Source organism: Argopecten irradians, chromosome 14, assembly GCF_041381155.1.
Source record: "Argopecten irradians isolate NY chromosome 14, Ai_NY, whole genome shotgun sequence".
Taxonomy (NCBI): Eukaryota; Metazoa; Mollusca; class Bivalvia; order Pectinida; family Pectinidae; genus Argopecten; species Argopecten irradians.
Window position 1 is genome coordinate 28261840 of NC_091147.1, and position 24115 is coordinate 28285954.

Below are 24115 nucleotides of genomic sequence, written 5' to 3' on the forward strand. Positions count from 1 at the left end.
TTATAGCAAAATAAAAATGTCCAACGTTGGAAATATTGCAAGTACATTCATTATTTACATAAACCAGTAATTAGAATAATCATTTATTTCATCTAGACTAAATAATTTGCGAGTCCCGTACACGCCTGCAAGGAGACGACCTTGGCATATCGCTACCCACGATGCTCTCGATCGTGGTCTTATATTATGTAACTTTTCCTGGGATATTAATTCTAGATATATCTGTTTTCGACAGTTAAATTTCTTTGAACATGTGTAAAACAAGCAGTCTCAACTGCTATTCCGAGACCGTAAAATTCAATCTTGATCACCTCAGCCAAAACACAGGGGCACGCAAATTATGACAGAAACGTTTACAAGTAATTTGATACGTATGTCATTTGAAAGTATTGGAGACCTTTTGATATGCACGTGTATATCATGATGTTTCAAGTGGATGCCCGTATTATTTTTTGTGAAAAATGAATTATATATATTATATACATGTTATAAAATTCGGTTAGCTTTTTTTATTGTCATTATTGTTATATACACTGTATGTGATATTTAAACGAAAACACATATTTTACCTAAGAAGCCAATCATATATATAATGTAAGTATCGGTTAGCTTGTAATAAATAATAATAATATGATTTAATATATTTTTTTCTTAAATCAGAGTAACAATTATATAGAAGTATAAAGTGAAATTCATCTTCAATGTCATTAGCATTACATACCTCACACAATCTTTGAATTCTCTGACGATTCCTATACCTCCCTTGTTCAATATTTAAATTGATATGTCTATAAAGAAACCCCTTTGATATCGTTTGCACATTTGAAATTAGTTCTTGTCTATAAACATCGTAAAATCTATTCTCAATAATTTTATAAGTAACTTTATCATCTACTGTCGTATTATTCCAGAGATATGTTAATCCTAATTTATTTAATTCCCCTCGTATATTTAAAATCCAACTGTCATCAGATCGTATTCTATCTTCGTAGCAAGCTCTTAATACACAATTATTTGAGTTACGAATTTTAAGCCAGTACTGAATTATACGTAATTTTCTTAATGTTGACAATGGCAATCTTCCGAGTTCACATTATACTAAATTATTACAAGTGCTCTTTTTTACCCCTCTCATATACGTCTTTGATTACTGTACACGTACTACATCTCAGTATATCCATGTATTGATCACACGTTTACAGCTGATTTTGTTACCACGTAACTCACGCGGTTTGTAATAGAATGTCAGAATCGGATATTGTCAAATAATCAGAGTTTGTAAAATAAAAATTATTGCGACAAATACAGAATCTAATCAACAACTATATATGTATCTACAGTTTCAATTGGCAGATGTTGGATTTATTTTGACTCTGTCTGTTTAATTTATCAGGCATGTAACATGACATTTTAGCGGTCGGTCCTTTGATCAGTGTTGATGCTCGCGAGCAACCATATGCCCGATACTAAATTATTTCTTGCTTAAACCAGTGCTTAGAGGTTCCTCAATCGGTCGACACAATAAAATGTAATTTCTAATACCGACCTTTAATGTCTGTGGACGATTTCTCATATTTCCAATGCTTTGCAACGCGCCAGGTTCCATGTAGCAAAAGTATACATTTGACTGTATTTCACGCACCTTGCCGTTTTGAAAACTATATTCCATACATATAGTTAAGCATTTTATGAAGCACTTAATCTGTTTATGTTTATATGTCCATGCAATTATTATGCCCATCAATATATCTTTTTTAATCAAAATATTTTGCTGATCAAAATATCTCTTGGGCGACGATTTGCCAACACTGAAAATCTCCGACTTCACATTAGTTCATTACTTTATGTGTTCGAACAAGAATTTCATTTACGTCCTTAGTTCGAACTATCCATAGTGAGATTTATTAGATAAAAAGTCAATATTTTAACTATATATCCAGAAATATTATATGTATATATGTTTCTGATATATCACAAGCTAAGAAAAATAGTTTTTAAAGGAAAAATGCGGGTTGAACTATCCATGATAGTGATGAGACATAACCAGCAGTGGTTTACCGTAATTACCTGTATGCAGTTAATTTGCTTTTATATTATTTATAACTTCTATCAAATGTCCTCATTTATAAATTAAATTATATGAGAATGTACTGATACATTTTACTTAAGTCTATATAGACTACAGAATAAATATATCTTTTCTCATATCTCCTAATACATCATGAACCTTGTGCACTCCGTGTCTACCTGTAGTCTAAACCTCGTGCACTTCGTGTCTACCTGTAGTCTAAACCTCGTGCACTCCGTGTCCACTCGTAGTTCACACCGTGTGCACATTGTGTAACCTTTAGTCTACTACCAACTGTATACTTTATTAAGAAGGTTAACACAAAACCACTAAATACATAATGTAAATGACCAATTACAAAGAATATTGATATGAAATTGCAGACTGCGACATTTGAAATAGCCAAAGGTGAAATGTTGATATTTCGTTCGAACGCAATAATTATTTCGTTCCCAATTTTTTGTTCGAACGCAATAATTTTATTTATTTCATGTCCGCCCCCAGCCACCGTTGTGATATATATCCTTTGATTCTTTTTTCAATTAGTCCAAAAAGAACCGAAGTTTAGTATTCATGGAATTGAAAATGAAATTATCCGCCTTCGCAAAATATCTGTTATGAAAGTAAGATTTTTCTTAGTTTAGAACGTTGTACAAAAAGGTGAAGAATATCCTCAGATCGTTCTTTAATAACAGAACACAGATCAATAGTACACATATTGTAAAGTGTATCTCTGGTGAATATGACATTGTGAGAAACTTTGAAATGTACCTCGACACAATTGCTTGGGTAATAGAGTATGTATGATTTGAAAAGCGCGCTTTAAATCAAAATTAGGAAAATTTGTAGATTTCACGTGTAGAGGATGGAACAAACTTCGTATATATATGTACCTGATCATGAGTCGTTTTTCATGAGAGTTGTATACCGTTATTCGAAATTGGATTACATGGTTTCTCGACAGTTTTAATCCATGATTGTAGCACACTGTATTTATGGTTGAATAAAGGGTCAGAAATTCCCCTCTCTAAATATTTGGCCTAAAATCAGTGATGGCAGATTTGGACAGGAATCCCGGAACACATTCGTAAGTGAAATGTTTTAACTGTATTAATCCTGTATTTATTAAGATTTTGTTATATTTCAGCTACCAAGCTGAAGGGATTGCAAAAGGAAAACACGGATGGCAATAAGTTTGTCGAACATTAAAATCAAAATATAAGAAATCACGGCACTCTGACCATGAAGACAGCATTTCTTTATAAAACATGGAAATAGTTGATAATTACTGTACAGGCCGAAAGTACCAAGTTTCATGCCATCTTTATCAAATATGAAATATTTACATGTATCAATCCAAAGCATATTTTCATTTTCATTAATATACAATAATCTGAAAACAAATTTTATTATAAAGGCTTTTTGCTTTAAGTCTATATCGGGGATCTGCAAACCACCAATTCGTTTAATGCAAATGACTGTTTTATATCACACGAGATGTGATTTATATCCCCACAAAAATTCAATACACATATTCTTTAGTTTAGATTTGATAACATCTACCAACAGTTTATAACATTACGACCACTGTCGCCCTACCATGAATCGTCAAATTTCTTTGAGACCATAACTGTAAAATTTCCAATTTAGTTCATTACACAATAATTTATTATGACCCGGATGTACAACAAGAACTACTATAAAATCTTCAAACAATTTATTATAATAAAACTGATACAGTCCTACCTTCCGGTGATGTCATCTTTTGTTAAAAGTCATGCCACGTGCCAGGTCTCTGTGACTCATGCCACATTAAAGTAAATTTTCTTTTTATTTCATTTTTTGGCATTTTTTATGTATTTTGCTTCCATCTAGATTTAGCTAGGTATGTAATTAACACATGATGATTATATAATGACTAAATTATTGATGATCAAACTACTTCATACTATTTATGATATGTTTGATGCAGATGATGATGATGATGATGATTTATCCTTTTTCATTTTGTAGATGGAATCACACATTGGATGATCGGGCAAGACGACCGGAGCCTTATTTCTCGCTCGGCCATAATTGTTGGCTTTATCTGTTTTATTCGTTTATATTAAAGGAACTGATTACCAAAAAAAAAAAAAGATGTTCAAATTTCGCTGTTCTCATATGTTGCGGACCCTTTATACGCAACAGTCTTTCCAATAACTAAAATTATAAGTTGTACATGTGAAACCTTCAAATTTCAAAATCCGAGATGGCTTTTCTTTACCATTCAATAAAGATTACAATTTCGAATTTCACAAGGAAAGAAGGGGACACTGAAGAAACTTACGATTGACACAAACGAAAACAAGTGTGAACTGTGTGGTGGTGCTCGCTACGTTCAACGAATCCAAGAGGGTCCATGTGGTAGAGATATCTTCTGAAAAATTCAGGATCATGTTGTACAAATGTGAATTTTATTCAAAATAGCGGTCACGTTAACAAAATCTCTATCACTGCTGATACCATTACGTAACGGTATGCAAGTGCCGTTAGCGGTCACGTTAACACACTTCTATCACTGGTGGTACCGTTAGGTAACGGTATACAGATGCCGTTAGCGGCCACGTTAACACACCTCTATCACTGGTGGTACCGTTAGATAACGGTATACAGGTGTCGTTCGCGTTCACGTTAACAACACCTCTATCACATCTGGTATCGTTAGGTAACGGTATACAGATGTCGTTTGCGGTCACGTTAACAACACCTCTATCACTTGTAGTATCGTTAGGTGAAGGTATACAGGTGCCGTTAGCGGTCACGTTAACAACACTCTTTCACCATAGGTAACGTTAGGTAAAGGTATAAAGATAACGTTAGTTTTCATGTTTACAACACCTCTTTCACTGGTGGTAACGTAAGGTAACGGTATACAGGTGTCGTTAGCGGTCACGTTAACAACACCTCTATCACTGGTGGTACCATTAGGTTACGCTATACAAGTGCCGGTAGCGGTCACGTCAACAACACCCCTATCACTGGTGGTACCGTTAGGTAACGTATACATGTACCGTTAGCGGTCACGTTAACAACACCTCTATCACTGGTGGTACCGTTAGGTAACGATATACAGGTGCCGTTAGCGGTCACGTTAACAACACCTCTTTCACTGGTGGTATCGTTAGATTAAGGTATACAGGTGCCGTTAGCGGTCACGTTAACAACAGCTATATCAATGGTGGTACCGTTAGGTAACGGTATACAGGTGCCGTTAACGGTCACGTTAACAGCACCTCTATCACTGGTGGTACCGTTAGGTAATGATATACAGGTGCCGTTAGCGGTCACGCTAACAACAGCTATATCGCTGGTGGTACCGTTAGGTAACGGTATACAGATGCCGTTTAAGGTCACGTTAACAACACCCCTATCACTGGTGGTACCGTTAGGTAACGGTATACAGATGCCGTTAACGGTCACGTTAACAACACCTCTATCACTGGTGGTACCGTTAGGTAACGGTATACAGGTGCCAGTAGCGGTCACGTTAACAACACCTGTATCACTGGCGGTAACGTTAGGTAACGGTATACAGGTGTCGTTAGCGGTAACGTTAACAACACCTCTATCACTGGTGGTACCGTTAGGTAACGATATACAGATGTCGTTATCGGTCACGTTAACAACACCCCTATCACTGGTGGTACCGTTAGGTAACGGTATACAGGTGCCGGTAGCGGTCACGTTAACAACACCTCTATTACTGCTGGTAACGTTAGGTAACGGTATACAGGTGTCGTTAGCGGTGACGTTAACAACACCACTATCACTGGTGGTACCGTTAGGTAACGGTATACAGGTGCCGTTATCGGTCACGTTAACAACACCTCTATCAGAGCTGGTACCATTAGGTAACGGTATAAGGTGTCGTTAGCGATCAGGTATCGTTAGGTTACGGTATATATGTGCCGTTCTGTTTGTTCTGTTGGAAGCTATTTTATAATTTGTGAGCTTTTGTTAGTGCTAGGTACATGTACTACCGGCTACAGGCTGTAGTCAAGTCTAGTACAGACGAACAGTTTAAAAACGAATAAAAAAGGGTTTTATGCAGAGAAAAAAACACCAAAGTAAATATGAACTTTTCTCATATGTTTCTGTGCTTTTCTATATTTCGTTTTTATATATAATTCACGCCATCTTACTGTAGCTCTACAAGTTTAGATGATAGCGACAAAAAAACTACGTGTACCAAATTGACAAAACTGACCCCCGGGGGCCTGAGGGCGGGGCCAAGAGAGGTCAAATTAGCTATTTTTTTTTATATCAATGTCTTCTTCTCTGAAACTAAGCATGTGATAGCACTCAAAATGCAATGGTAGCATCCTTATAGGGAAGGGATTCAAAATTGTACAAATGATGGATCTGACTCCCGGGGGCCTTAGGGTGGGACCAAACGAGATCAAATAAGCTATTTTCATATAAACGACTTCTTCTCTGAAACTTAGCCTTGACTAACACTCATAGTCATATAATATTGATAGCAACATTATATGGTTGGGATTCAAAATCAAACTTATCGCTTGGTCAATTTAGCTGTTTCTGATTGTAAGTGTTTTTGCAATAATTAATAAAATCAAAGTGCCAAGGCCATTCATTGAAGGATTCAAACCAAATAATACAGAAATTGGTGTTTCATTTAAATATTGATATTTAGTATACTTTAAGTGTGCAGTGTTGAATTTCGGAGTTTAACAAAATATATTTACGGTATACCGTATTTATGATATTTAAAGTTTTTCAAGAACAATAAGTTGAATAACTTATTTTCCTGAAATAACTGTAATAAATTTTATATCTAATTTATTTCTAAAATAACGATTTCGACACCAATGAAACCGTTCAGAATCTGAGTATCATTTTTATAACAACTTTTAATTTTCATCGCGGAGTGCTTTCATTGTTTTGATGTGCACAGGCTCTCCGAGCGTACCTAAGAATGCTGTTTCACAGCATCAAAGATCCTAATCAACAGTCCAAATTATGTCTGTGGTCATAATTGTGCGAGTGCCTATCATTTTTTCTGCTAATGTAATAAGTATGTGAATGGCAGAATTATTATACTAGATAACTTAAAAAACTCGAAAGTTTTACTATGTGGCAGCGAGCTATTTGCTGATCATATAAACCAAATTATTTTCAGACACGTGCATCAATTTATAAAGTCCAGCAAAAGAATTTGATTTTATAAAAATGCAAATTTTGTATTTAATGTTATTAATATTGTCTAGGTCTGTTGTCTCTTGTCTTGTCATTGTATGTTAGGAGAAGGCTTTTATAAGTTGTAATAACTTTTGTCTGATCCTTTTGTTTTTTGTTTTGACAATAGAATATATTTAAAATAAATCAATCTATTATTTTTAAGTAAAAACATAATAAGACAAGTCACGTGCTTATACTTCATTCATGCTATCAGCCGAAATATAGAAATGTATTAAAGATAACTAGTGATCACGTAATTGTGTGTTTACTTCCAAATATAGTGATAGTTTGCTTGCCATTTCTTCGGAATAATTGATTTATTTGAAAAAATTTAGACTCCAAAATGTTGTTATATAACATTGCATGCATATTTTTTGACTTGCACATATGTAATGTTTTACTATAAATAATGGACTGGAATGAGTAATTAAGCTGTCATTTCTACGTTTTATCTATAAATGATATAATGCAAATTGACATATCCAATCGGACTAACCGTCAAATCTAGGATCAGCGAAGATCGGCTACTCCCGGTTAAATTCATAGAATTCTAAATTGATATATATAAAAATAATATATAACAAAGAATATACATGTATACTAAATATCAGGTCAGAGAAAGCACTAAGCAATATTATCGTATCCTTGTTTAATATCAATATTCTTTCCAAGTAAATAGTTAAGTTTCCGCGTAGACCAATTAGTATTTTGGGAAGCTAATACTTGTCAGTATGTCTTTGATTGACAAGTTAGTGCATTTGAGAAGAACGATAGTGCTTCATGAACGATACATAACATAAGTGTATTGGGTTGTTTGATATGGTTTAATGAAGAGATCTACAAACAAAACAAAAACATTGTTTAACAATTATTTGACTAGAATAGCGTTAGCTCATGATGGTTTCAAATTGAGAAATTACACCTGGGTCTTATCAACTGCTGGTCCATCGCTTACTTTCTGAAAAATAAAATAAAATAATTCAAATTTAACTGAAAATGAGCAAAACTTTTTTTATTTATAAATTTTCATCTAAACATTGTCATTACTACTTTGTTAAAGTATTCATAAGCTTGTTCTCGCTTCATTTAAAAGGGTGCATGGCCCACATCATGCTCGATAATCCAGGGGTTCCGATCACTTACGATCTCTTCACCCCTGGACTATCACATAGTGAAACTAAAGACAACAGAACAGAACAGGTAATTTAGCCCTTTGATTTACATCAAAAGAGCCGTATAATGGTACACTGTGGTTGAATGTGTGGCTTTGAAGAGGGCTCTCTCTCTCTCTCTCTCTCTCTCTCTCTCTCTGTAGTCTTCTAAGGAATTTTGCAAGCTTGTGATTGGTTAAGATGTTTTCCGCTGAGCTGCCTTCAGTTTTACTATGAAATACAATGTAGCCAAGGGTGAAGAAATCGTAAGTGTTCGGAACCCCGAGGAGTATCGTGGATAGGCATACATCTCATTATGCATATATTATTAGACTTTATTATTTTTTCGCCTATACATAAGGCAAAAAAGCCTAATAATATAGGCAGGTTTAGCGGGCTAAATAATCGGATTTAACCCCCTCCTCCTCCTCTTACGTTTCCTAGTTATTATGTGAACTACTAAAAAATATTTCTTCATATCCTTCTGATGCTGGCGACAGAAGAGAAACGTAATTAAGAAGAAAGCACCACATTGATAGGAGAAAGATACCAAAGCACTGGATGTGATGAACTTTAAGTAAAGTAGCGAGACAAGAACAGCGATTAGTACAACTTCGGTCGTCAGCATTGGGAGTGATTAAAAATACATGTACATACATATCAATAAATTCAGTAATTATATATATATGTTAAAATAAACTCTCTCTCTCTCTGTCTGTCTGTCTCTCTCTCTAAAATCTTGTAAATATGTAAATGTATATTTTTGCCATTTTTGTGTTCTTTGTCATATAATTAATTTTAATTCTGTATGGAACCGTGTGCCCAATCCCATGGTATGTAAAATTACGACGTAATTAAGATCAAAACGTATTTTGTTCCGAGTTTAGAATAAATATGGATAATCAGATACTCGTAATACTTTAAAATACTGACCGTTATATTTTGTTTTGTTTGTTTTTTATATGTATGTTTTGGCGTTGAAATTCAATAATATTTTACAACAGATTTACACTTACTAATTTTGTCTATACAACAGACGAATCCATACTTACTTATTTTGTCTATACAACAGGCGAATCCATACTTACTTATTTTGTCTATACAACAGACTTATCCATACTTACTCATTTTGTCTGTACAACAGACGAATCCATACTTACTTATTTTGTCTGTACAACAGACGAATCCATACTTACTTATTTTGTCTATACAACAGACGAATCCATACTTACTTATTTTGTCTGTACAACAGACGAATCCATACTTAATTATTTTGTCTATACAACAGACGAATCCATACTTACTTATTTTGTCTATACAACAGACGAATCCATACTTACTTATTTTGTCTATACAACAGACTTATCCATACTTACTCATTTTGTCTGTACAACAGACGAATCCATACTTACTCATTTTGTCTATACAACAGACGAATCCATACTTACTTATTTTGTCTTTACAACAGACGAATCCATACTTACTTATTTTGTCTATACAACAGACGAATCCATACTTACTTATTTTGTCTATACAACAGACGAATCCATACTTACTCATTTTGTCTGTACAACAGACGAATCCATACTTACTTATTTTGTCTATACAACAGACGAATCCATACTTACTTATTTTGTCTATACAACAGACATATCCATACTTACTTATTTTGTCTATACAACAGACGAATCCATACTTACTCATTTTGTCTATACAACAGACGAATCCATACTTACTTATTTTGTCTATACAACAGGCGATGATGACGAGGAGAATCCCCAGTCCCACCACAGATGGCGCAATGATTACCCTATAGATAAACAATACAAATGATGATAAACATACTGTGAACCAATTTTCTTTCGCGTGCGATTTATTTTCGCAAATGCATATATATTTACATTCAATTCCAAATGGGCGAAATTTATTTTCGCGAAAATATTTTGAAACGAAAATCTCGAAATTTGGTTTACACAGTACCTGAGTATGAAACAACTTGTGTTCTAAGTGGTGGTACGGTTACAGTTCGTATTCACATCATCAATAGGGTTTTTATCTACTGTACAATAAACCTTTAAATGCTAATGCTCAATGCGGATTAATTAGGCTAGGATTAGTATGTGCCATTGTTCTCTCGTGTTTATATAATTTCTTTGATTCCCAAAATGCGACAGAAAGGAGAACAACCACAATCATCCGTAATCAGCTGGCATCACCAAATACAATACTATAACAACATGGTGTCAGCATCAAACATTCAGAACTGCTACTTTCAAGTCTACACGACTTTTTTACACTTAAATATGATGACGCGTTGCAGAAAAAGTACGGACTCATAAAAGCAATGCTACTCATATGATAAAGTTCGGGTTTATATTTGTGATTGACAACTGAAAGTATTAATCCAGAAAACTGCGGTACCTACCAGACGGAGAGACAGGACTCATTGAAGCAGACGTGGTCCTTTGGACAGCAGTAAGTCGTGCAACAAATATCCAGCACGGGGCAGTAATCCGGCTCGCCATTGATGGTACACGGCTCCGGATCTACGGCTGTAATAACACAAAATAATGACTCTGTTGTGACAAGCGTACATGTACTTGAGGTTTTTTGGAGTAAATGTTTGAATTTGAAATGTATTTAGATTATGATATACTGCAAACAACCCTGTTTTAGTGGTTGTTTTATTTTAGCACTATTAGCGCTGTCTTTCATGCGCTGATTTTGAGCCGCTAATTTATGAACAGCGCTAAATTTAGGATATTCCCTTATTTCGGGTATAGAACCATCACTAAGTTTTATCCGCGCTAATATATCATAATTTATAGTTTTTCTATTTGCGCTAAGATTTTACTGCGTTAAAAAAATAATTAAGAATATAATAAATAATCAATTGAAAATATCTAAAAAAAGATGGAGATGACCAAGAAGCCGAAAATTTGTAAAAGATGCATATGGGCAAGAAGCCGAAAATTTGTAAAAGGTGCAGATGGCCAAGAGGCCGAAAATTTGTAAAAGGTGCAGATGGCCATGAGGCCGAAAATTTGTAAAAGGTGCAGATGGCCAAGAGGCCGAAAATTTGTAAAAGAGGCCATGAGCCGAAAATTTGTAAAAGGTGCAGATGGCCAAGAGGCCGAAAATTTTTGTGGCAAGAAAATTTGGTGCAGATGGCCAAGAGGCCGAAAATTTGTAAAAGGTGCAGATGGCCATGAGGCCGAAAATTTGTAAAAGGTGCAGATGGGCAAGAGGCCGAAAATTTGTAAAAGGTGCAGATGGCCAAGAGGCCGAAAATTTGTAAAAGGTGCAGATGGCCATGAGGCCGAAAATTTGTAAAAGGTGCAGATGGGCAAGAGGCCGAAAATTTGTAAAAGGTGGAGATGGCCAAGAGGCCGAAAATTTGTAAAAGATGCAGATGGCCAAGAGGCCGAAAATTTGTAAAAGGTGCAGATGGGCAAGAAGCCGAAAATTTGTAAAAGGTGCAGATGGGCAAGAGGCCGAAAATTTGTAAAAGGTGCAGATGGCCAAGAGGCCGAAAATTTGTAAAAGGTGCAGATGGCCAAGAGGCCGAAAATTTGTAAAAGGTGCAGATGGCCAAGAGGCCGAAAATTTGTAAAAGGTGCAGATGGCCAAGAGGCCGAAAATTTGTAAAAGGTGCAGATGGCCAAGAGGCCGAAAATTTGTAAAAGGTGCAGATGGCCAAGAGGCCGAAAATTTGTAAAAGGTGCAGATGGCCAAGAGGCCGAAAATTTGTAAAAGGTGCAGATGGCCAAGAGGCCGAAAATTTGTAAAAGGTGCAGATGGCCAAGAGGCCGAAAATTTGTAAAAGGTGCAGATGGCCAAGAGGCCGAAAATTTGTAAAAGGTGCAGATGGCAAGAGGCCGAAAATTTGTGTGCGAAAATAAAAGGTGCAGAGGCAAGAGGCCGAAAATTTGTAAAAGGTGCAGTGCATGGCCAAGAGGCCGAAAATTTGTAAAAGGTGCAGATGGCCAAGAGGCCGAAAATTTGTAAAAGGTGCAGATGGCCAAGAGGCCGAAAATTTGTAAAAGGTGCAGATGGCCAAGAGGCCGAAAATTTGTAAAAGGTGCAGATGGCCAAGAGGCCGAAAATTTGTAAAAGGTGCAGATGGCCAAGAGGCCGAAAATTTGTAAAAGGTGCAGATGGCCAAGAGGCCGAAAATTTGTAAAAGGTGCAGATGGCCAAGAGGCCGAAAATTTGTAAAAGGTGCAGATGGCCAAGAGGCCGAAAATTTGTAAAAGGTGCAGATGGGCAAGAGGCCGAAAATTTGTAAAAGGTGCAGATGGCCAAGAGGCCGAAAATTTGTAAAAGGTGCAGAAGGCAAGAGGCCGAAAATTTGTAAAAGGTGCAGAATGGCCAAGAGGCCGAAAATTTGTAAAAGGTGCAGATGGCAAAGAGGCCGAAAATTTGTAAAAGGTGCAGATGGCCAAGAGGCCGAAAATTTGTAAAAGGTGCAGATGGCAAAGAGGCCGAAAATTTGTAAAAGGTGCAGATGGCCAAGAGGCCGAAAATTTGTAAAAGGTGCAGATGGCCAAGAGGCCGAAAATTTGTAAAAGGTGCAGATGGCCAAGAGGCCGAAAATTTGTAAAAGGTGCAGATGGCCAAGAAGCCGAAAATTTGTAAAAGGTGCAGATGGCCAAGAGGCCGAAAATTTGTAAAAGGTGCAGATGGCCAAGAGGCCGAAAATTTGTAAAAGGTGCAGAGATGGCCAAGAGGCCGAAAATTTGTAAAAGGTGCAGATGGCCAAGAAGCCGAAAATTTGTAAAAGGTGCAGATGGCCAAGAAGCCGAAAATTTGTAAAAGGTGCAGATGGCCAAGAAGCCGAAAATTTGTAAAAGGTGCAGAAGGCAAAGAAGCCGAAAATTTGTAAAAGGTGCAGATGGCCAAGAGGCCGAAAATTTGTAAAAGGTGCAGATGGCCAAGAGGCCGAAAATTTGTAAAAGGTGCAGAAGGCCAAGAGGCCGAAAATTTGTAAAAGGTGCAGATGGCCAAGAAGCCGAAAATTTGTAAAAGGTGCAGATGGCCAAGAAGCCGAAAATTTGTAAAAGGTGCAGATGGCCAAGAGGCCGAAAATTTGTAAAAGGTGCAGATGGCCAAGAAGCCGAAAATTTGTAAAAGGTGCAGATGGCCAAGAAGCCGAAAATTTGTAAAAGGTGCAGATGGCCAAGAAGCCGAAAATTTGTAAAAGGTGCAGATGGCCAAGAGGCCGAAAATTTGTAAAAGGTGCAGATGGCCAAGAAGCCGAAAATTTGTAAAAGGTGCAGATGGCCAAGAGGCCGAAAATTTGTAAAAGGTGCAGATGGCCAAGAGGCCGAAAATTTGTAAAAGGTGCAGATGGCCAAGAGGCCGAAAATTTGTAAAAGAGACGATTGTAATGTTTGAGCAAAAACAATACACTATTGCGTTGTTCAAGGATCATCGGCATTATTATACGATGTTTATATATAACAAATGCGATCTTCAAGAATTGAATGTCATACCCAACCAGATGTTAATATCAATTGTCTGTTCACAACAATACCAAAGTTATCGTAGACTTATTGGACAACACATATGTGCATTCTATATACAAACTTACCGGTATATTGCACACAGTTATGTTTAGAGTTATCAGCGCCTGACAATGTATGACAAAAGACGCGAGGATTTCCTATCAAACGGGTTTTACCAATTAATTTAACATCATTTATATATAGTAATTCAAATATAAATGAACTCCATATCACAGTTAATAGGATGATAATTCAAACGTTTTTTAATGGAACGTTCTTTTCAATTCACAATAGGAAAAGGGCATAGCTTTAGATTGAAGTTTTAACATAGAAGGTCACCGTACGAAGCGTTACAGATATTTCACATTACTAAGATACGTAACATAGAGTGTTATCTACTTGTATAGAACTACAGTGCTACAACTGAACGTAGTTAAAGACACCAATATCAAAATCTTACTCGTATATAAGTATAACGTGATTAAAAAGAGTTTTTCAGAATACAGAAATATCTATTGAATATGGGTCAAAATTCTGATAGATATTAACTTTAAAAAAATTAAAAATTGTTCGGATATTACATAATTTGAAACTAAAATCTTATTTACAAATTATATAAAAAAAATCCGGATAGATTTGTTAAAGTATCCTAATAAATGTATGAAATCATTAAATTACAAAAGTTTGGAAAATCTTTATTACACCTGAAAACGTTGAAGCTCATTTTATTAAAAAAATGATATAAATTATTTAAAGTATTGATTATAACACATAACTATGATATCACGAATGCTATTAGAACTGCAGATCGTGGGTTAATATACTTACGCACTCCTCTTGTCTCCTGTAACAGAATCAAGGTCAGTACCACAAACAGGGCATGATGGACAATCTCCATCTGTCAATTCTTAACGAATTCTTTCAAAACGCTTATGCTAGTAAATACCACATGTATGATAAAATCTTAAATCACAAGGATACCCAGTTCACATTTGTGTGTCTATGTGTAAAATATATTTATGTGCGCGTCCGAAACGAGTATCAATGAGATGTAACAATAATACTTGGTTCAACATCTAGATTTAGTCTGTCACAATCCGAGATATACGCCTTCTATGGTGTAGAAGATAGCTCTTAATTCAATATCTGATAGGTGAAAGATAAATCACACGTTGTATCTTCTATCGTTCCAATACGATTTAAAGATCTTTAACTTTCCTATTACACTCTAATATCGTTCCAAAACGATTTAAAGATGTTTAACTTTCCTATTGCCCTCTGATATCGTTCCAATACGATTTAAAGATGTTTAACTTTCCTATTGCCCTCTGATATCGTTCCGATACGATAAAAAGATGTTCAGTTTTCCTATTGTCCTCTGACTTCTGGTATAGGTTCCAATACGATTTAAAGATGTTAAAGTTTCCTATTCCCTCTGATATCGTTCCAATACGATTTAAAGATGTTTAGCTTTTCTGTTGTCTTCTGACTTCTGGTATAGGTTCCAATACGATTAAAAGATGTTTAATTTTCCTGTTGTACTCTGTATTGAGTAACAATAAGGAGCATATTGATACCTTAATCACAGGTGTTATAGGTATGTCACACTTCTGACGGATATATATATATAGGAGGGTAGATATATCGCGTACCTTATACTTTGGTGTGTCAGATAGATAGAACATCCAGGTATGGTAAGTTTTACGTATCTAAATAAGGGACAAATAATTTATAAACCACTGGAACACACGCATCAATGACCTGTAACAATGTTAAGTTTAATTTCATGTCGCAGATAATATGTGTGCTTTCAAATTTAGTATCTTATTATTTTGTAGATCTGACTACATTTAAGGTAAGCTGTTAAAACAGAAACACACAGGTGTGGGTATTTTACAAGTCCTCTACAGATGACGTAGCTGGTCTTTTTTGTAATCAGCAAAAACAAAGATGCTCAGTGAGGCGTGAAGATCGGATATGGGTAGTTTATTATTCTTTTAAACGCCTCCATTGTCTTTATATAGATTATATATAGATCCTGATTCTTATCGAGATAGATCAGAAGAACTAGACCAGAAGTTTCATTCAATGTTTTGTATGTTTGACGAACCTCTTACGAGATGTATACGATATTATGAAGTCCCCTAGTTCTTATTTTTGTTCAATTTCAAGTTCATGTTCTGGTTAGCATATCCGACCTCTGTTATCTTGTTAAAACATAGTTTCATATGAAAAGGTTTTTAAGGATTGGTGTATTGGTGCACTAACTGAGGGAGCATATTAGGGGGTCTCTCCAAATTAAATAATGTAAGAAAACAATTCGCTTTCCATCGGCCTGGAAATGCTATTTTGATAGCACAGTTTCTATAATAGATTTGCTTGAGAAAACAAACTGAAGGAAATATGTCATTTATCGTCATAAAGATCCTGTCTACCTCCCATATATAAAACAAAAGAAAACTTTTAAAAAATGTATTGTAAACTAGAAAACATTGAAGATGCTCCACCGCCGACAGAGCATAAACGAGACCCATTATCAGAACAATAACTGATGTGCAATCGAGTTTATATCTGTCAAACTAACACAAATATATTCATATAATAATTCAATTTGTTTTTGGTGCATGCACACTCAGTATTTGATTCTATATAGGACAACGTGCCATGGATTTTTCCGGGACGAAATCATTTATTTTAAATATTTTTATCATGAGTTAAGATAAGAAGCTCAAACTTTTCCATGATGGTAATGGTGTAAAGTAAGTAACTTTTTTAACTGAAAAAATACTCCTTTTAATTAAAAATAATACTATTTGTCAGTAGTGGAGCATCTTCATTTTTAAGTGCTGAATACAAATTAAAAGAATATTTTGTCTGATTTATATACGGTACGTAACTCAAAAAAAGAAATTCATTTTCGATGTCGAAAATGTCAGATGATTCTGCAAGGTTGGCTTCTTGAATTTATACTTATATGAAGGAGCATATAACGCTATTCTCAGTAACCCTTTGAGTATACATTACGCCAATCAATGGGAATACGTACACGTGTACACTGAAAAAGAAATAAACTAAAAGAAATTTGGTATTTCATTTAGGTATATTTTATCCTATGTATTGAAAAGGGAAAACTCCTTGTCGAAATAATAGGAAATATACCTGTACAGCATATATATAATCTTTGCATGGGTTCTACATGCATGGTAATTTATGTCTTTAACAACAGGTCTGGTTTCCCGCTTGTATACGCTATTTTTCGTATATTTAATAACTTGCAGCAGAAGTAATTGCCCTTTAACTTTTCCTCGGTGTAGGACGCAAGAAAAAAGTATACAAGTTCTTGTTATCGAGATTGGGATTTTCTTTCCGTCGTTTATCTTTTACCATCCACGTTTGGCCACGGGATGAGCAAGGAGGTAAATTAGGATGTTTTGGATGTGGTCATATTTTGGCTCTATGGAATGGGTAAGTACTTCAGAATTACAATGCGATACAACCATAAATTAGGATGTTTTGGATGTGGTCATATTTTGGCTCTATGGAATGGATAAGTACTTCGGAATTACAATGGGATACAACCGTAAATTAGGATGTTTTGGATGTGGTCATAATTTGACTCATTTGACGTTTGACACAAAAGACACCTACATGTAAGTGTCGATATGGCTTCAAATCAAATCAATTAGTTAGTTTTTCATTGTTGACCGAGAGAACTGTTCTACCAATGAAGCAAGTAAATTTTCATAATTTGTTTTTCTCGATTATGTGAGAGTTATGTAATGCGCAAATTAAAAAATCACAGGCAAAGGTTTACACACACTTAAACTTATCCATCCTATTTTCAAACCAAAACGCCAAAATTTTCCGACGCCAATATATTTCAATTTACGGTAATATATTGCAGACCATAGCTGTTTGAAATAAAATGCAAATGCTTTATTTAGTCCTTGTGTTATATAGGGATCTTCCAAGTTATATAAATTATATGTCACGTCTGATACAGAAAATAAAACAAAGACTATCACATACAAAAGAAATCACTTTATTCAAGTAGTAGGACACTGTATTCGACCAAGTAACTATGTACCTGTCAGCTACTCAGCTACAACACCTTATATATACCTGTAGAGATGTAAGGAGACTCGCGGTGGATCATATAGTTACCTGATTAAATATAAGTCATTGGAATAGCTACTTGGCTCAACAGATACACAGGTATATGATTTATTGTCTTCCAATATTGAAAAAAAAATGTTTTCAATATACACCATTTATCATGCTCTTTTTTTTATTTTCGTTTTTTTTCCTTTTTCAATACATATATTTTGATTCATTTTTGCTTTGTATTTCTGTTTTTACAATTTATTAAAAGTTTTGGTTACCAACTTGGGAGTCATTGGAAAGATATAAGGCTTAATCTAGAGCTTTAGAAGTACTTCTTCCTATAAAAAAATGTGAAGAAAATGAACATCAACGTATTCTTTTTGCTTAACACATTTCTTCAAAATATATATTTGCTAGACTCCCAACATTTTTGGCCTTACACTACTATCAAAATTAAGGTCTAAGCAATTACATTGATCTTGTCAAGAAGCAAAATGTTGTCAAAACAAAAAAAGTAATACAAGAGCACATATAAGTTCAATCAAAATTCCTATCTCAAAATTCCAAGTTCTCAAAAACGTACCAAAACATTTGCAACTGATGCCCCAATAGAAATTCTGGATTAATATTTTTCAATAGTGTTTAAATTATAAGAAGAAAATAAGTTTTAAATTTTTCTTAAAGATACCAGCCAAATGCAATAGACTTGTAATGCATATTTATATATATCATACATAAAGTATACAATATATGTCTATATATTAATTTTAGCGAGTGACAAACACATCAAAACATGTTCATTAACAAATGCATAATACAGACACAAGTCAGTTAACTTGCTTAACTTAACGAACATATATATACAAGTACCAGAACCTGGTCAGGTCCTAGCATCTAATGTGTCTAGTATTGTGTTTATATATCATCTAAAAACAACCTCAAACAATATCATGATTAATTCTGTCTTTTCATATTACAGTAACCTCCCTTGCAGATAGATATAGATTATGACTTCATTATTTTGTAAGCGGTAAGTATGACGTTACACTCCCTAACACATGAATTCACAATCAATACCTACTCGGAATGGCAAATAACAATGTCATATGCAAATATAGATACAACTGATACAGTGATATCGAATATGAAGTTTTTGCTTTAAGCGCGAAATATATTAATCACAACAAAGCAATTTCTAATTTAGTCCCAACTACGAAACGTAGCTATATTATAATGCTTTGTTTTATGTCATATGATAACAGCAATGAATGTTACTTGGCATCGTGTCCTTATCCTGGAAAATTGATTGAATATCACCTTAGAACCTAAGCTTAGCCATATCGTCATCTTGGCCAGTGACATACCAGGTTAGCTTGGTCACATCATCATCTTGGCCAGTGACATACCAGGTTAGCTTAGTCACATCGTCATCTTGGCCAGTGACATACCAGGTTAGCTTAGTCACATCGTCATCTTGGCCAGTGACATACCAGGTTAGCTTAGTCACATCGTCATCTTGGCCAGTGACATACCAGGTTAGCTTAGTCACATCGTCATCTTGGCCAGTGACATACCAGGTTAGCTTAGTCACATCGTCATCTTGGCCAGTGACATACCAGGTTAGCTTAGTCACATCGTCATCTTGGCCAGTGACATACCAGGTTAGCTTAGTCACATCGTCATCTTGGCCAGTGACATACCAGGTTAGCTTAGTCACATCGTCATCTTGGCCAGTGACATACCAGGTTAGCTTAGTCACATCGTCATCTTGGCCAGTGACATACCAGGTTAGCTTAGTCACATCGTCATCTTGGCCAGTGACATACCAGGTTAGCTTAGTCACATCGTCATCTTGGCCAGTGACATACCAGGTTAGCTTGGTCACATCGTCATCTTGGCCAGTGACATACCAGGTAACATTTTGTCTCTATTATTTCTTTGAGTATTATAAACAAACGAGCACGCATCAGAAAACTGTCTAGAAAATGAAAAAGTTTTCTAAATTATTAATGTGATATTATGATGCATTAAAATGCGATGAATATTATGCCTGAAAAAAGAAATATTTGTCTTTTCAAATATTTGATACTAGCCTTACTTTGCCTTAAACTCTATCTCCTTAAATAAGGACACTGTAAATCTACAATATGAGATAAAACTTTGCTTATTTCACAGGAAACTAATTCTAATTGATGTTTGAAACACATTCACAGTAGTCTAAATCGCTCGATTAAATCCTTATGAAAAAATATTACACACAGTGTACAATCTTATTTAATTAAAACATCGCAAAAATAAGTTTGTTTACTGAATCTAGGTGATTGAATTAAACAGCTGAATTTGACAGTTGTCGAAGCTAAATCATTCTTATTCTGTTGTTGGTCCCAATCTAACACACTTATTCTTAATATGTTCTATGACATTAACAAAGCATGGATATATACTATTTAGCATCTGGTATTTTGAAATTGATACATGAATTAAAAATACCAAGACTAATGACCCATTAAATGCACAAAAAAATGCTGCTTTAGTGAAATACTTTAATTGATTGGCAGCCTCTACCACTGTCCTCCAAAAGTTCTCTTAGGAAGTCATATACCGTAAGTACAGAAATATGTAAATCTTGTTATTAAAATCCTCAGTATTATTTAACCAACTTTAACAGCTTATTCAACTGATTGATATTCTGAGATATTTTTGGAGACAATATCTCAGCAAAATTGAGATAATTTTAAGAAACAGTGGATTATGTATGATTTGGCTCCCAAATCCATCAAATTTTTAAAACTGACCTCGTGATTAAATTGTTGTATTTTAAATATTTAGTACACCTCTAATTCAACTGTAATGCCTTTTTCTAATTTTGAAAGCTTTAGTTGCTACAGTTACTATCAAAAATATGCATAAATTAAGAAAAAGTTACAATGGCAACTGAAGCTGCACAATTAGAAAACTTTCATAACAAAAATATATGGGATGTACTGAATAGGTATATTCTAACAATTTAAATACTAAATAAGTTTTGAAAATTTGACGGATTTAGGGGCCAAAGGGTCCCAAATTGATTTCTTTAATATTCTGTTAATAACTGTTAATAACCAGGTTTATTTGATGATGTCATAGATACCGCTAACTAGCTGCAGTCAGTACCTTGGAACTGACGCAGAAACACACAGAATGTGACGGGAACCTTTGGAGGGCAGTGCATAGTATGAAGCACTTAAATGAGAACTCCCACAATCCTGATAAATTATTGTATATGTATTTTCACAATTTATAGTACATATCATCAATAATGACTAGCATACAAGTAGAAATTATGACCAGTGTATGAATTTGAAGCTTTAAGTATGATTTGGCTTCAATCACTTTGTAATTGGTATCAAGATGGACATTAATTCACAGATACAATGTATCACTCCTGATCAAGTTCCACTAATTGTGTCAACTAAAGATGGAATAATGTCATAAAATTAATACTGTGAATACATGTTATGTCATACAATTTCAACAAAACTTAAAAAAAACCTCATTAAAACAAAAATAGAAATCATTCTTGTCGAAATATCACAAGTACAAAAACTGCAAATCTGTGCGAATTCAGCACAAAAATCAACAAATCTCTGTGAATTCAGCACAAAAATCAGCAAATCTCTGTGAACTCATCACAAAAATAAATTTGTCTTCTTTGCTGAACCAATCCCTGTTGTCAACCTCGCTGCAAGTAGGTTATGTTTCGGAGAGGTACACAAAAACTATGCATTTGGTTCACGAAGATGATCGTCCATATCACCGACCACGCCACTCTCGCAGCTCTCAATCCACGAATTACTACGATATATATCTTTATTCGCATTGTTGGCACTGTTTCCTTTCCAACAGTCGTTGGCATTGGACACTAGGAACATGAACACTCTGGGTAGTCTGCTTGTCTTCTTCAGGTATAACAACACAACTCGGATAAAAATGTGACACACCAGCATGAGACACGCATAGGCGAACAGTATGTAACATGTGTTGAACAGGAGCTGGCGGAGAATGCTGACCAGGGGCAATAACTCTGCATGCAGGTATTCCATAAATTTCACGTCATTGAAATCTATAAAAAAAAAGTAAGAATATATTGTCAATTAACATTTGAAAAACAAGAGATCCCAGAGGGATCTTGGCGCCCACCAAAGAATGATCTATGTCTGACAACAGAAAGAGGGATCTTTTCCCTGCTTTTCAAACTTTTACTACATACTATATATGAACCTTGAGAAAGATCCTTTCAGTACTTTCTGAGATATGTAGCAGTAACAAACTTCAATTATCAAAATTCAAGATGGCTACCTGTCGATCATCTTGCTGACCGATCTGTCCCAAAATGCAATATGCACAACTAGGGTCGTAGGGGAACCTACATATGAAATTTGAGAAAGATTCCTTCAGTACTTTCTGGGAAATAGTGTTAACAAACTTTAACTATCAAAATCCAAGATGGCCGCCGGTCGGCTATCTTGTTGACCGATCACTCCCAAAATGCAATATGCACAACTAGGGTTCAAGGGGAACATGCATATGAAATTTGAGAGAGATCCCTTCAGTACTTTCTGAGAAATAGCGGTAACAAACTTTAACTATCAAAATCCAAGATGGCCGTCAGTTGGTCGGCCATCTTGTTGACTGATTGGTCCCAAAATGCAATATGCACAACTAGGGCCCTAGGGGAACCTATATATAAAATTTGAGAAAGATCCCTTCAGTACTTTCTGGGAAATAGCGGTAACAAACTTTAACTATCAAAATCCAAGATGGCCGCCGGTCGGCCATCATTGTTGACCGATTGGTCCCAAAATGCAATATGCACAACTAGGGCCCTAGGGAAACCTACATATGATATTTGAGAAAGATCCCTTAAGTACTTTCTGAGAAATAGCGGTAACAAACTTTAACTATCAAAATCCAAGATGGCCGCCAGTAGGCCATCTTGTTGACTGATTGGTCCCAAAATGCAATATGCACAACTAGGGCCCTAGGAGAACCAACATATGAAATTGGAGAAAGATCCCTTCAAAACTTTCTGAGAAATAGCGGTAACAAACTTTAACTATCAAAATCCAAGATGGCCGCCAGTCGGCCATCTTGTTGACCGATTGGTCCCAAAATGCAATATGCACAACTAGGGCCCTAGGAGAACCAACATATGAAATTTGAGAAAGATCCCTTCAAAACTTTCTGAGAAATAGCGGTAACAAACTTTAACTATCAAAATCCAAGATGGCCGCCTGTCGGCCATCTTGTTGACCGATTGGTCCCAAAATGCAATATGCACAACTAGGGCCCTAGGGAAACCTACATGTGAAATTTGAGACAGATCCCTTCAGTACTTTCTGAGAAATAGCGGTAACAAACTTTAACTATCGAAATCCAAGATGGCCGCCAGTCGGCCATCTTGTTGACCGATTGGTCCCAAAATGCAATATGCACAACTAGGGCCCTAGGGGAACCTACATGTGAAATTTGAGAACGATCCCTTCTGTACTTTCTGAGAAATAGCGGTAACAAGAATTGTTAACGGACGGACAGACGGACGGAAGGACGGACGGACGAAGGACGGACCACGGACGAAAGGCGATTTGAATAGCCCACCATCTGATGATGGTGGGCTAAAAACCAGTTTGCTAAAGTTCATGCTAAACTGTTAGGTCACCAATGCAATCATGTTTTGTTAACAACCATCTTTTTGAATGCAATTGAATTTCTCGAAAATTAAATGCTGCAAACAACTCGGAAGTAAAATTGTGTCAAAGAATAGAAGGCATAAAAAGGTTCACTGTGACAGATAACTGATACACCATGAGAACAGACACAGATAAAATATAGCTGACTTCATGGTTTTTGTTTGCCATTGGCACTAACTGCGGCAAACATGGTATATTGAACAGACATTTATTTACTCACACATCCTTAAGACAGCTCAGATTTACTTCTGGATTACAAACATTTGAAGTACTGTACATCCTTTCTCACACTGTGTCTGGGTTACCTACCTTTGA

At 35.5% G+C, this 24115-nt stretch overlaps 1 protein-coding gene across 1 annotated transcript in view; it reads right to left on the reverse strand.

Moving 5' to 3' along the window:
- Positions 1 to 17993: 17993 nt before the first annotated feature.
- The window catches only part of LOC138306924 (uncharacterized), a 241467-nt gene continuing 235345 nt past the window's right edge, over positions 17994 to 24115 (reverse strand). The window contains 1 exon segment of the mRNA XM_069247495.1: positions 17994 to 22173. Coding sequence (XP_069103596.1) covers positions 21830 to 22173 — 344 coding nt within the window. The 3' untranslated portion in view covers positions 17994 to 21829.